At 36.7% G+C, this 14,921-nt stretch overlaps 1 protein-coding gene across 1 annotated transcript in view; it reads left to right on the top strand.

The window, feature by feature from the left end:
* Nucleotides 1-322: 322 nt before the first annotated feature.
* MRPL1 (mitochondrial ribosomal protein L1) overlaps nucleotides 323-14,921 on the top strand; it is a 51,494-nt gene continuing 36,895 nt past the window's right edge. Inside the window, exons 1-4 of the mRNA XM_019720227.2 lie at nucleotides 323-538; nucleotides 1,706-1,817; nucleotides 11,987-12,245; nucleotides 14,703-14,786. Coding sequence (XP_019575786.2) covers nucleotides 508-538; nucleotides 1,706-1,817; nucleotides 11,987-12,245; nucleotides 14,703-14,786 — 486 coding nt within the window. The 5' untranslated portion in view covers nucleotides 323-507. The remainder of the gene's footprint in view (nucleotides 539-1,705; nucleotides 1,818-11,986; nucleotides 12,246-14,702; nucleotides 14,787-14,921) is intronic.

Below are 14,921 nucleotides of genomic sequence, written 5' to 3'. Positions count from 1 at the left end.
CTTGCGCTGAGTTAAAAGAAAGTTTGTTAGTGATTGGGACCCCCACAATGGGTGGTAGTGGAAAGCCTGGCGAATTTTTACGTGTTTACAAGGCTGGAAATGTGGCGGTGGAAGCTGGTGAGATTCTTCAGATTTTCTGTTCTTCTTGTGTACTCTCACTGTCTATTAAGATGATTGTTTTGAGTACACTTGCAGAATTAAAAAAAAAAAAAAAGAAAGTTGGGGCATCGCCAACAGGACCGTCTTTTCCAGGAAGGGCAGATTTCCCGAAGATGTTCAAGCGGTCGTACCGGAACCACGAAACACACGGTCCTGGGCGGCACGGAGGACGGACCGTAACACCGCCACCGGGCGCAGGCGTCCGGCTCCCTCCCCGGTCGGCGAGAAAGCCTATTTTGGTTCCCGCCCCTTTCCTCTTGCTGCTTCTAATCCTTTTCCCCTCTGCCAGTTCCGCTTTCAAATTGAAGCGTGGGAGCAATTTCGTCGACACCATCCGGAGTGGTCAACATGGCGGCGGCCGTAAGATGCCTCGGTAGAGGTAAAGCAATGGATTGTCGGGGCTTGCGGGGAAAAGATGTCTGGCGCGGAGTCTCTTGCTGCCGCCGGAATCTCCTAGGCACGGGTCTGCACTGGGACCTCCGGCTCTTTCTGGGCTCTAGGTTCTCCAGAGGGTCATTACTGTTGCAAAGCGACTTTATGAACAGTTTCATTCCTCTCTGGAGCCGTCCACCCTACGAGTGAGCGGGGAGGGGGGATGTACCTTGACACCTCTCCAGCCACCGGTAGGGACAGAGGCAAGGATAGGGTTCCGATACTGGGGATATGGGCCGCGGGGAATGGAGGGAAGTTTGATACGTGAAGTGGGTTCTGATAAGAAACAGGTGCTATATTTGTGTGGCAGCTGTAAATTTGAACGTTTACATAATGCTTGTTGGTGCTTTCAGAGTACAACACAGTTGCAGACGATTCCAATTCTTAGATTTCCAAAGAGCTTGTCTAATTTGGATCGACATTTGTCATTTGGCGGCTAATTTCTGTCGTACTTCTTGGTAGCAACTCTTCAGCATTTAATAAGGTCCAGTTAAGGGCTAGGATGACAGCCCTTTTTTGGTATAACGTTTCTTTTAATTTTTGTTTTGTGTTTTTGAAGCACAGTGATATGTATTGTTATTTAACTAAGGTAGATCTTTACATGGAGGCAGCATGCAGCATCACCTCCATTTTACATATTTTGTATATCCATATGTGTACGAATCTGTTACTGGGCTGTTGATTGTTTTATTATCCTATCTTTCTATACTTGTGCCAGTACCAAATTGTCTTAATTGCCATAGCTTTGTAAGTCTTGATCTCTGGTAAGGCAATTCCCTCCACTTGGTTTTTATGCTTCAGAAGTACCTTGGGCAACTCTGAATGTATTATCTATTTAAAAAAATGAATGCATTTTAAATTACTTAATAATAGAGTTAACATATTCTGAGCCTGAACTAGATTAAGTTAAAAATAAGACAAAATGGTTCAATTAGATGTGTTTACCCAAATACAGTTTCAAGAAGTGGTGTTTACAGTATTACACATTTTAAATAATGATTATGAATCACAAAATATTGAATGTTTTTGTTTTGGAAAACACGATTAAGAATGTAAAAATTGTGAAGGTAATGATTATTTAATATTAATATTTTACATGTTTCTTTCTTTCAAGTTGTGATACAGCATCAAAGACATAGTCTTTCCAAGATGACTAATCAGACACCTCTCTATCCTTGCTCTGTATGTGTTCAGGTGCCCAGCAGATATTTTGCTGCTGCTACTAAGTAAGTTATTATTATTATTTTTTAGTTAATTCATTTGCTATCATTTAAAATTTTGATTAAAAAAATATTGTGCTTGGTTCCATAAAGAGGTACAGGGACATACAGTTGTACAAGTTCATCTATGCTTCTTTGACTTTACAGTCCTGAGAAAAGATATGACTTATTATAATAATACTTAGCATTTATTGAACACAAACATTCAATAATGAATTTAATCCCTCCAGCAACCTTATGTGGAAAATATTGTTACTATGCTTTCTTTTAGAGACAAAAAGCAAGGCATGGGTAGATTATGTAACTTGCCCAACCAAGGTCACAGAGCTAGTAACTATTGCAGCTAGGATTTTGTGACAATGAGAAATGTTTATATTGGTTTCTGCCCAGTTCCTGACGCAGCTCCTAAAAGCCTTGTAAATCTCCTGAGTGACAGGGATGCTAGGAGCATCTTTTGTTCTAATATTTGGTCTTTGATCCAGTTCCTGATATAGAGCTCCTGAAACTCTTGTAATTTCATGGGTGATAGCAGCAGCTTCTTACTAATGAATCAACTTTTGAACATAGGTATAATATTTCATGTGTGAATTTACCATAATTTAACTATTCTGTTGATACACATTTATCTTTTCAGTCTTTTGCTATTACAAATGATCCTGCAGTAAATAATCATGTGCATAGATCTTGTCAAATATTATGAATATATTTGTAATATAAATTCTGAGAAATAGAATTGAGTCAAGAGATGTGTGCATTTATAATTTTGATAGGTAATACCAATTTGCCTTCATAGGGATCTTGCCAATTTGTGTCCTTACCAGAAAGTATTATTAGAATACCTATTTTCACTATGTTTACGAGCCATTTATATTTTCTTTAATGTGAATTTTCTGCTCATGTCTTACTACCATTTTTTTTTTGTCTGTTGCTTAGTAGGAGCTCTTTATATATTATGAATTAGCACATTTTTGTGCTGTGACTTTAATATGTCTTAACAGTTATAGTAGAGGAATGGACCAAGTGCTATGGAATCACAGATGAAAGGTCAATTAATTCTACCTGGACAAGAGTAGGGCAAGAAATATTTGAGCTGGGTCTTGAAAGATAGAATTTTGCAGGGGAATTGGGAGAAAGATGTTCAGTGTTGTGGAGGCATGGAAGTAAATATCGATTTACTACAGTCTGATATGACTTGAATATAAGATAAAGAGGCATGTGGTGGAAATGTAACTAGAAAGGAGGCTTCCTTTGATTGTGAATAGTACCTGGATTTTTGTTGTTGTTGAGAAGTTGGAGAAATACTGGTTGTAACAATTTACATGCCCACTCAGTGGCAAGAGTGCCCATTTTAACACAGTCCTAACAACCTGGATGTCATCATTCTTTGTTTCTTCAGTGTATTTCTAATTTATGTCTTTTGCCCATTTTTCTATTGGGTTGTTTGGTTTTGTTTCTTTCTGCTTTGTTAAAGTATTTGTTTATTAAAGAAATTAATTATTTTGAAAATATTTTTATCTTTAAATGTTTTCTTTTATCCTATAGAAATTTTTGAATTTTGTATCTTTTTCATATTCTATTTTAGTACAACTTTTAAAACAATTTCATTCACCTAAAAAGCGTAGCATAAGAAATATGCATACTTAAAACTATGAAAAATTATTAGCAATTGTTTTATGTCTGACAATGAGAATTATTCAGTAGCTTGACAAGAATCATAGTATTCATAATTCAGTTGTGGTTTTAATTTTTTAATCTACTGACTTTATAATACACTAAAATACAGCTTTTTCACTGCTATTTTTTTTTTTTTTTAAATCAGGATTTGAGACAGGTTAGAGGGGCTTGCTTTTCTCTCTTCTCTCTTGTCATTCTGAATCTCCCCACTCCTCCATATATTTGTACGTATATACCTGTGGTTTGCCAGTGGCAGATCCTGATAAAAAAAGAAAGCTACTGTGTCATATCTGACTCTGGTCTGTTTCTCTCTTGACAATAGGTTCTTCTTCAACTATCTCATTTTGTGTTGTTGTTGACTGCCAGACATTTTATGTAGAACAGTGGAAACTGAACTAGTTTTTATGCCTGAAAATGCGCATGTCATGCCTGTCTGTTACACCTTGGGTCAATCCAGTCTGTTTGACTAGGTTTTGGTTTTGTTGTTGTTGTGGTTACCATCAGCTTCAAATTTCTGTACTGTCACCTAGTACTTAGGGTTGGGGCTGGGCAGCTGGAAGGTTTTTCTCAGTGTTCCTGGTCCATGGTCAGCTTTCTGCCTGGCCTGTGCAGCTGCACCTCAGAGTTGGGGGCGGGGGGCTGTCTCTCTCTCCATATTTTTGTCCCTCCCCTAGTAGTAGAATGTTGTTCATTATTACTCAGTGACTGATACTAGGTGCGAGAGGAATTCTCTATTTTCCACATCCAGCCTGCCTCTTAAGTAGGCCCGGTGTGGCTGGACCTTGGGGTGGGATTTTCTCAATATTTCTGCCTCTTTTCCCTGTGGTATATATCTATTGCAGGTCTTGTTTGAGAACGTCTAGGCCCTTCCCCAACTTTATTGGTGGAAGATACTGCACGCGGGACTGTTTCCTGCCCTACCCCCAATGGTAGAAGTTTTAGTATTTTTTTTCTTCATCTTTCCCTTGTGTACAATGGGTGTGTTTACCTGTGCCCTAGAGGGTTTCAGGGTTACACGCCTTTCTGGCAGCAGTGGCTTATCTCCTCCACGCCTGTACCCTCGAGGGAGGCTTTCTAGTCTCTTGGCCTGCTCCAGTCTTTCCCAGGAGTATCTGGTGGAGGTCTGTGGAAAGGGCCTAGGAATTGAGTGTGAACTCCTCTAGTGTCTGCATCTCCCAGGGGGTTTATACTGTCACACTAGCCCTAAAATTTTAGCTGACATTTTCTTTCTTTTTCCTCACCTGCTTGCCCTCCTCTCATGCTCCGCTACAGGTGAGACCATCCTGGTGGTATGCACGTGGGGTGGAGACTGACTCCCTGGCCTGACTCTTCTTGGATTTCTCATTACTTGGTTGCCCTGCTATCTTAACTCCGTGACGGCTTCAAGAAAAATTGTGATTTTTGTCTGACCCTTTCTCTTTATTGAAGCTCTTTCCAGCTTTTGTTTTTTCATTTTCACTTATTTATATTGTTACTGACTGGGTTTTATTCTGTCAGCTTTTATATTGTAAGTGGAAGCAGAACTTTTGCATTTAGTTTAATGTATAAACCAACATTAGAAATGTTAGTGGATTTATTTATGTGATTTTCACTGAGAAATAAGAATTCCAGACATTTGCATGCGATTAATAGTTATATGCCCTAGGCTTTTTAGTTCTGTTTAATTCAGTTTAGTTTGACAGAGGTTGTTTGCCTCCCCTACCTATAATTCTTCAATGTAAAAGATTCTTCAGCCTTTAAAGGACTTGAGTCTGTGGGGTCACAGATCTTCAAAGGGTCTTGAAGTGAGCTTTATTATAGAACGTATTTTTTTCTTCTATTTTTTTTGAGAATGAGCGTGGAATTATTTTCCTTTTCCTGCTTTTGGAGTTAGGGGACAGATGAGGTAGGCAGAAAGTTATTACCTGAGTACAGTCTCTTATTACTAATTTAATCTATGTGGTTTAGTTACCCAGGTAACTGCAGCTAAATTCTGCCTTTTGATTCAGACTGCCAGGGGTTTCTCCGTCATGTTCCGAAAAACCTTTCTATAATGATTTATTTTAAGCTCTGAGAATCAGTATTTAAGTTCTCCTGATAGGGCCTTACATAATTGCATGAATAGCAAAGGTCTTCTGGACGTGATTCTTATGAATAAAGATAGACATTTTTTTGTAGGGTTATGGAAAAGAGGCAGTGGGTCTATGAAATTAATTATTGACCGATTTTGTTCAATAGCAGTTTCTTTTCTTTTTTCTTTTTTTGAAGAAAGTGCTTTCCTTAGAGTCCTATTTGATCTATGTTATTAGGTTGGTGCAAAAGTAATTGAAGTTTTTGCATTTTTAACCTTTTAAACTGCAATTGCTTTTACACCGACCTAATATAATGATGTTATACTTTTTTTTATACTAAAGCAGTGTTCCATTTGTAACTTAAAAAATGTTTTCACTGAATCACCTCAAACATTTTGTGAAACAAGGTCCAAAGTATAATAAATAAATTATTGTATACCCAACCCAGTCTCTTTATGTGTTAGACTTTTATTGGGTTTTGTGAATATTTATTAATTCAAAGTCATATATCAGCCCCTGGGAATTTCATATTAATTGCAAATTAAATGGACAGGTTCAGCCATGATTAAAAATTAATGGTGAAGTCAGCATTTATGTAAAGGAAATCTGTAGGTTACAGCTATGGTACATTTATTTTGCTTATTTTAGTTAGAGAGTTTATTAGTAAAACAGGCTGTCTAAGTTCCATCTTCTATTGGCCTCACTGCTCTTTTACTAAATATAAAGTAAATGTGGAAGTTTGGAAGATTTCAGGATTTTGTGAAGTAAACTTCCCAGGTAGCTATTGAGGCCTGTTGCATCCATCAATTTGGGCACCTGCTTAGATTTGTTGTCATTAGTCTAAAAGGACACCTGTGTACCATTAAAAATGAGCATTGGGACTTAAATGTTAAGACCCGAAGCCATAAAACTCCTAGAAGAAAATACACTAAGGAAACTTGCAGACATTACCCTTAGTAATATTTTTACTGATATATCTCCTTGGGCAAGGAAAACAAAAGAAGACATAAACAAATGGAACTACCTCAAACTAAAAAGTTTTTTTCACAGCAAAGGAAACCATCAACAAAACGAAAAGACATCCTGGTGAATGGGAGAAGATATTTGCCAGTGATACATCTAATAAGGGGTTAATATCCAAAATTTATAAAGAAGTTATACAACTCAACACCAACAAAACAGACAATTCAATTAACAAATGGGCAGAGGACCTGAATAGACATTTCTCCAAAGAGGAAATGCAGATGGTCAATAGACATAAAAAAAATTGCTCAACATCACTAATCATCAGAGAAATGCAAATAAAAACAACAATGAGATACCACCTCACTCTGTCAGAATGACCATCATCAATAAATCAAACAACAAGGCTGGTAAGGATGTGGAGAAAGGAGAAACCTCGTGCAGTGTTGGTGGGATTGCAAATTGGTGCAACCACTATGGAAAACAGTATGGAGTTTCCTCAAAAAATTAAAAATAGAACTATCTTATGACCCAGCAATTCCACTCCTGGGTGTTTATCTGAATAAACCCAAAACACTAATTCGAAAAAATATATGGATGGACCGCTGTGTTTACTGTAGTACTATTCACAATAGCCAAGATATGGAAACAACTGAAATGCCCATCAATAGACTATTGGATAAAGAAATTGTACATTTATATGATGGAGTATTACTCTGCCATAAAAAAGAATGAAAACTTACCATTTGCAACAACATGGATGGACCTAGGGGATGTTAGGCCAAGTGAAATAAGAGACTGCGAAAGACAAATACCATATGATCTTACATGTGGAATTTAAATGAGCATAGATGAGCAAACAAAACAGAAATAGACTCATAGATACAGAGAACAATCTGATGGTTGATAGATGGGAGGGGGACGGGGGGTGAAAAAGGTGAAGGGATTAGGAAGTACAAATTTGTAGCCACAGAATAGTCACGAGGATGTGAAATACAGTATGGGGAATATAATTAATAATTTTGTGAAGACATGTAGGGTGTCATATTGGTACTGGACTTATTGGGGGGATCACTTCATAGATTATATAAATGCCTAACCACTGCACTGTACACATGAAACTAAAATAAAATTGAATGTCCACTGTAATTTACATATATATGTACACACACACACACACACACAGTCATGGATGTAAAGTACAGCGTAGGGAATATAGTCAATGGTGTTGTAATAGCTGAGTACGATGTCAGAGGGGTAGTAGACTTGGCGGGGAGGTTATCACTTTGTGAGGGGTTTAAATGTCTAATCATGTTTTCTATACCTGAAACTAATATATATATATGTATATACACAGACATATATATATATACACACATATATATATATTGTGTTTCCCCAAAAATAAGACCTAGCCAGAAAATCAGCTCTAATGCATCTTTTGGAGCAAAAATTAATATAAGACCTGGTATTATATTATGTTATACCCAGTCTTATGTTAGATAAGACCCAGTCTTATATTATAGTGAAATAAGACTGGGTCTTATATTAATTGTTGCTCCAAAAGACACATTAGAGCTGATGGTCTGGCTAGGTCTTATTTTCGGGTAAACACGGTATAAATACATACACATATGTATATGTATACATATATATATATATATATATATATATAGAGAGAGAGAGAGAGAGAGAGAGAGAGAGAAAACATACACATTTTAAGAAAGGAAAATGTATTAAAATTACGCTGATAGCCACTTTGTAATTGCAGAAGTCAAAAATGTGACTGTATTCATCTTTTGTTATTGGTATATATTACAATTTTAACAGTTTTTTCCTTTCTTAAAATGTGTATACATTTTTTGGCACCTTCTATATATAAATAAGCGAGCATTGGCATTATCGGCTATTCTGTTGAATTGCTCACTAGCTGGGAGGATACTATTATGAGTTGTGGTAATGAGGATTCATTGAGTGCTAAAAATGAGAATGGAATTATACTTTGGATTGGTTTTGATGTCCTTTTAAAAAAAAATTATTTTATTGTCATCTATTTCTTTCACATAAATTTTATAGGACCCCATATTTTCTATTGTGCCATAAAAAATTACCACAGACTTCATGGTTTAAAAAAACACAAATTATCTTGCAGTTTTGTAGGTCAGAAGTCTGACACGGGTTTCACTGGGTAAAATTAAGGTATCAGCAGGGCTTCATTTTATTCTAGAGGCTCCAGGGGAGACTCTGTTGTTTCCTTGCCTGCTAGCTTCCAGAGGCCACCTACATTCCTTGGCTCCTGGTCCCCTCTGCCCTATCTTCAAAACCAGGAACAGCAAGTTGAGTTCCTTTCATGACTGGATTTCTTTTGCCTCTTTTCCATCTCTGTCAGATGTAGGCGGGGGAAGGGAAAGTTTCTTTGCTTTCAAGGACTGGTGTGATTAGGCCCACCTGGACAATTCAGGCTACTCTCCCCATTTTAAGGTCTTTAATCTGCAAAGTCTTTTGCCATGTACAGTAGGACATCTTTGGGAAGCCATTATTCTTCCTGCCACAGAACCCAAGCATCTTTATAAAATATTATTTCACTAATTTGAAACTTTTATCGTTAAAAGATTATAGGTGTGATTTGAATTAATGCTAAGAAAATATATCACTTCTTGGCTTCAAACTCTTAACTAGAATTAGCTGTTGAACATCTTTTCTTAGATATTTTGTAAACACCTTGTTAGCTTTTGCTATATAACAAACCGCCCCACAATTATTTATCATTGCCCACACATCTGTGGGTCAGGTGATCCAAGATAGGTTTGGATGGATGTTTCTGATGACTTTGGCTGGGCTTGCTGTGGATCTGTGAGTAGGCAGGTCAGGTGAGAATTGTCTAATCTAGCCTGGGGCTCTGTGGGGGTAGCTCTGTTTCATGTTTCTCATTCTCCCACTTTTGGGCTAGCCCAGGCATGTTCTTATGAAAATGGCATAAATACAAACATACAAGTGGAAACACTTGAAGCCTCTTATGGCCTAAGCTTAGAGCAGAGAAACAGTCACTTTCGCTTTATTCTTTTAGCCAAACTAGTCACAAAATCAAGGGGCTGGGAAACACAGTTCACTTCTTTGAATGGGAGGAAGTGCAGTCACTTAGTAAAAGGAGATGAATGGAGAGGGGGGTGTAAGAAATAATGTAAATGGAGCTACTTTACAATGGAGTTGAGGTGTCATCCCAGAGGAGCTGCCTAGTAGGTTTTACTCCTCAAACCTTTGGAATGTTAAAACTTGGCAAAATTGCCTTTGGACTGGGCCTAAAGCAACCTTATATCCCAAACAACTGTTTGCAAAGTTAACAAGAACACGGATATGACTGTGACTGAAAATTAAAAACATTCTTTAGAATTAGCATCACTATATTAGCTTACTTGCACGTATAGAAATGCCTTTCTTCTATTGATGTATTTGATGATGCAATTGATGTGATAGTTCCCCTTCCCTTTCTCATAAATACCCCTTGCCTTCACCCCCAAATCGGGACACTGTTTGGTTTTCTTCATGGGTCAGTGTTTCCAGAATAGCTATTTGTTCGGATCTCAGATAGGTGCTTGTTGGCTCTTACTTTGGCCTTTTATTTGTAGGTTAACGGGAGTAAAGAATTGGGGCCAATGATGCAACTAACCCCACACTCATATTCTATTGCTCTAAACTGAACTCACCTCTGATTACATCCCTGTTTTGTTTATTTATTTCTGGTCTTAGTTAATCATAGCACTCTATGCCTAAGCACCCAAGCCAGAAACCTATTCTAGAAGTATTCTAGAGTCTTCTCTTTCCTTTTCCCTACATTCAGTATTTACCTTGTAAATATCATTGTGATCTCTTGTCTTAGTGTATTACCCTCACTGTTCTGGTTCAAGCTTTCCTATCTCCTTGAGAAGAAAGGGAAGGAATAGTCTCTTAATTGTCTCCAATCGAGCTTCCTTCAAGTCCATCCCTTATATTGCAGCTAGAATACTTTACTTGAAATATACATGTCCCTCCTGTTATTGGCTTCTCATTGCCTTTAGAGGTTGCTCTTTGTGATCTAGATTCACCAGCGGCATCTTCTTCTGTTTCCTGCCTTCTGCTTTACTCTTTAGTTCAAGAGTCAGCAAAATATGGCCAGTGGGCTGAACAATCTGGTCTACAATCTATTTTTGTGTGGTTCATGAGCTAAGACTGGTTCTTACATTTTTAAATGATTGGAAAAAAAATTAAAAAGAACAGTGTTTTATTGTTCTTTTAGACCAGTGTTCATGAAAATTATGAAATTTAGACCAGTGTTCATAAATAAAGTTTTATTGGAACATAACTACACTCATTCATTTTTGTATTGTCTATGGCTGCTTTCACATTACAGTGGCAGAGTTGAGTCACTGAGACAAGAGACCATAAAATATTTGCTAAATGTCCCTTTACAGAAAAAGTTTGCGAACCCCTACTCTAGTCAGTTAGAACTTAAAGTAGCTGCCTTTGTGTACCATTCTGTTTCATGTCTCAGTACTTTTATTATGTTGTTTCTTCGCCTGGCTATTTTTTCGTATAATAGCTTTATTGAGATATAATTTACATATCACACAATTCACCCATTTGACGTATATTGTTCAGTGGTTTTTAGTATATTCACAGAGTTGTGCAACTGTCACCACAGTCAGTTTTAGAACAGTTCTGTTATCGTCCTGAAAAACCCCTTTCCCATTAGCAGTCACTCCTCCTTTCCCTAATCCCCTCTCCCCAGCCCTAGCCAACCACTAAGTCTACTTTCATCTTTATAGATTTGCCCGCTCTGGACATTTCATATAAATGGAATTATACCATATGTGGTGTTTTGTGACTGCGTTCTTTTACTTAGCATGCTTTTAAGGTTTGTACATATTGTAGCAGGTATCAGTACTTCATTCCTTTTCATCGCTGATTAATATTCCATAATATGGATATACCACATTTTATGTATCCATTCATCAGTTGATCAACATCTGGGTTGTTTTTACTTTTTGACTGTAATGAGTAATGCTGTTGTGAATATTTGTGTACAAGTTTTTGTGTGGTCATGTGTTTTCATTTCTCTTGGGTACATACCAGGGCTAATTCTTCTTTATTCTTTAAGAATTGACTTTGAGGTCATCTCTTCCAGAACCCTTAGTCTCCTAGGCTGGGTTAAATGTTCATTCTCTACACGTCCGAAAGCATTCTAATGGTACTTGATGCATTATATTGAAATCATCTGTTTGCGTGTCTATTCCTGTATTCCTTATTTGACTTGGCATCAACTACAAATAGTAAAAAAGTTCACTTAATATTTGTTGAACTAGAAAAACTGTAAAGCAGTCTATGCTTTAGAATTAAGATAAACTTTATTTTTTATTATTTTTTCTGTCTTATGTACATCGGTGTGTGTTTTTTTAAAGTCCCTTGGAATATGTATTGAGATAACTGATCTCAAATTTATCTTTTCTCAAGGCCTGCAAAGAAAACAAAAAAAGATGCCAAAGAAAAAGTATCAGATGAAAAAAAAGACGAGATAGAAAAAATAAAGTCATACCCCTTTATGGAAGGTGAACCTGAGGATGATGTCTACTTAAAACGCTTATATCCAAGGCAGATACATGAGGTGGAGAAAGCTGTTCACTTACTTAAGAAATTTCAAATTCTGGACTTTACAAATCCAAAGCAAGGTGTTTATCTTGATTTGACACTGGATATGGCACTGGGGAAGAAGGTATGTAGACTCAATTAAAATAAATTTATTTGTGAACAGTGGCTGTATGAATTGTCATTTCTTATTTTTATAAAATTCTTGTCTCCTATAGTAATTTTTAGAAAATCTTATGCTCTTTCTATAGTTTAACGTGAAAAGTATGTTGTTTTTTTTTAATTTTCCATATATGAAATACAATGTCAAGCATACTCTGTATAGTTCATGAACATGTATCTCCTTTTCACCAGAAAATCACTGGTATAAATTTCAACAAAAGTAGTGTTAAAATTGAGGCATTACTGTAACTTTGAAAATTTCTTAAGTTGCCTGGGTGTTATGTTCCTTCTCTGTAAATGAGGGCTTTCAATTAGCTTAGTGGCCTTCAGATGTTTCCTTAGAGGCCTGGGTGGAGACTAAGTTAGCATGGTGCAGATGCCAAACCCGTCTTTTGCTTCAACCAGAACCTCTGCTTTATCTGTTTATATATTGCAGTTCCATGGAAGACTTTTTTTATAAAGCTCTAGAGGTGGGAAAAACACTAGATTATGATTGAGGTCTAAATTTTGTAAGCTTCTCACTTAAGAAATTTAATTTTCCTGGAAAGGTTTTAATTTTTATTCTGAGGATGTCTTTTTTGGTCAAACTAGAAGGTGTAAGTTTTTTAATACAATTGAACAGCCTCAACAATAACAGGAATAATTGAGCTTGTAGGAGGACGTGGTACAGTAGTGCTTCAGGGCGTGGTCTGTAGAGTCAGATTACAGTACAGGCCAAAATCCTGGTGTCACCTCTTATTTGCTGTTTGACCTCGGGCTTCTGTTTAGCCTCTTCAAATCTCACGTTTTTCATCGCTTTATAGAGGGAAAGAAAATATTTAGTTCATAGGGTTATAGCAAAGATTAAATAAGATAATTCATGTAGTGGACTTGGTAGGTGTTTAATAACAACAGTGAATATTTACTGGAAATTTTTTATGTACCAGCTACAATGCTAAATGCTTTGCATGCATTTTCTTATTTACCCTTATAATATTATCAGAAGAAGAAACTGAGACACAAAAAGTGAAGTAACTTGCTCAAGGTCAGAGTAGGCAGCAGAGTTAGAATTTGAATCAAGGTCTATCTCATTTGTTATTTTTTACTTATTAGAAACAGTTTGTACTAGCCATGTTGTAATTTTATTTTATATCAGTGTTACTGTTAGTTTATTTTTAAAATGTTGTGGTGTCTAAGATGATCACTTTATCAGTCAGCCATTAATGTAGTTCATAAAGAAGTCTTGTGGGACCACAGACTTTATTTCATAAACGGATGCCACTTGTAAACTAATATCATTGAAAGGCTACTGCTGTCTTCCTAAGACATTTTTTGTTCTTGATAGACTGCTTATACAACAAGCCAGTATTCCCCCAGGGGATGCTATTATTATGATTGCCTGCCATTGAAAAATTTACTGAAACCAGTTGCAACATGTTAATGTCAAAGGAATGCCAGTACATGAAACTGAGTTCCGTGTCTGATTTAAAGTGGACTTAAGAGTTTGTGTCATCTTGTCTGGAAAGAAATCCTCAGGGGGTTTATCTCTACTCAAAATAAAGTTTTTCTAAAAATAAAATCTTTCAGTCAGTTTTAGTTAGGGAACAACCCCTTTTCTCTTTGTTCCAGACCTTAAGACTGTACCAAAACTATGGCATAGAACTTGTTTCCATGTGAAATCACCTTAAGAGATCTGAGCTGCTGGCCTAGACAGGTCCTTGACCAAATGACTGAACAAATTAGCTCTGAGGCCCTATAGAATCTCCTTCTGGATCAGGGTGCCTCAAATGCATGCCCAGCCACTCTTTATTTTGGATTTTCCAATTGACTTCCCAAATATATCCAAATGTGGTATAGGTTGTTTCAAAACAGACCCACTCAGAAGAGCCTTTCAGGCTTGGCATTCTGTCTGTCTTGGCATTAGGGTTAGTCACCTGATTATTTAGAGGCAAGGATGGAGATTAGGGGTGACCTACTGAGCACATTAGCTGGATATTGTCTACTGTTCGGTATGCACAGTTGCATTCATGTCTTTCTTGATGTCAAAAAATTACATGTTCTTTTGAATTTAATTCAAGGTGGCAAACATTTATTGTCATCCATCATGTGGAAAACATTGTACTAGGTGCTGGGGAAGATACAGATATGCAAGCACGTCTCTTAATATGCGAGGACTGTGATGAAAGATGTAGAGAAGAAGCCAAGTGCTGTGGGAGTATGAAGCTGGGAAGAAAGGTTTAGATTTTCATTATGGTTTCTTACAAAAGAAGTATAATCTCTTATGCTTTAAATTGTAATCAGTGAATAATTCTGGATTAATGAGAGGACATGTAGTAGAATTAAAACATTGAAGAAAACCATGTCAGTTCTGTTTTTTATAGATGTGAGTGATACAGAAAAGAAGAATGAACGTTTCATCATTTTTCTATTGTTATGTATTTAGAAAAAAGTGGAGCCATTTGCCAGTGTCCTTAGTTTTCCATACCCATTTGCTTCAGAAATCAATAAAGTTGCTGTATTTACAGGGGTGAGTAATCTTTATCAACTTTTTACATCGTTTAATTTTTTTTACATATCATATGAATCACTGACTAGAGTAACTGAATGAGTAGAGAAAATTCTAGCATTCACCTAGTTTTATTTTCCCCATTTGTAGCTCATA

Source organism: Rhinolophus sinicus, linkage group LG02, assembly GCF_036562045.2.
Source record: "Rhinolophus sinicus isolate RSC01 linkage group LG02, ASM3656204v1, whole genome shotgun sequence".
NCBI classification, from domain to species: domain Eukaryota; kingdom Metazoa; phylum Chordata; class Mammalia; order Chiroptera; family Rhinolophidae; genus Rhinolophus; species Rhinolophus sinicus.
Note: the sequence above shows the minus strand (reverse complement) of the source record. Positions and strands in the feature narration are given on the sequence as shown.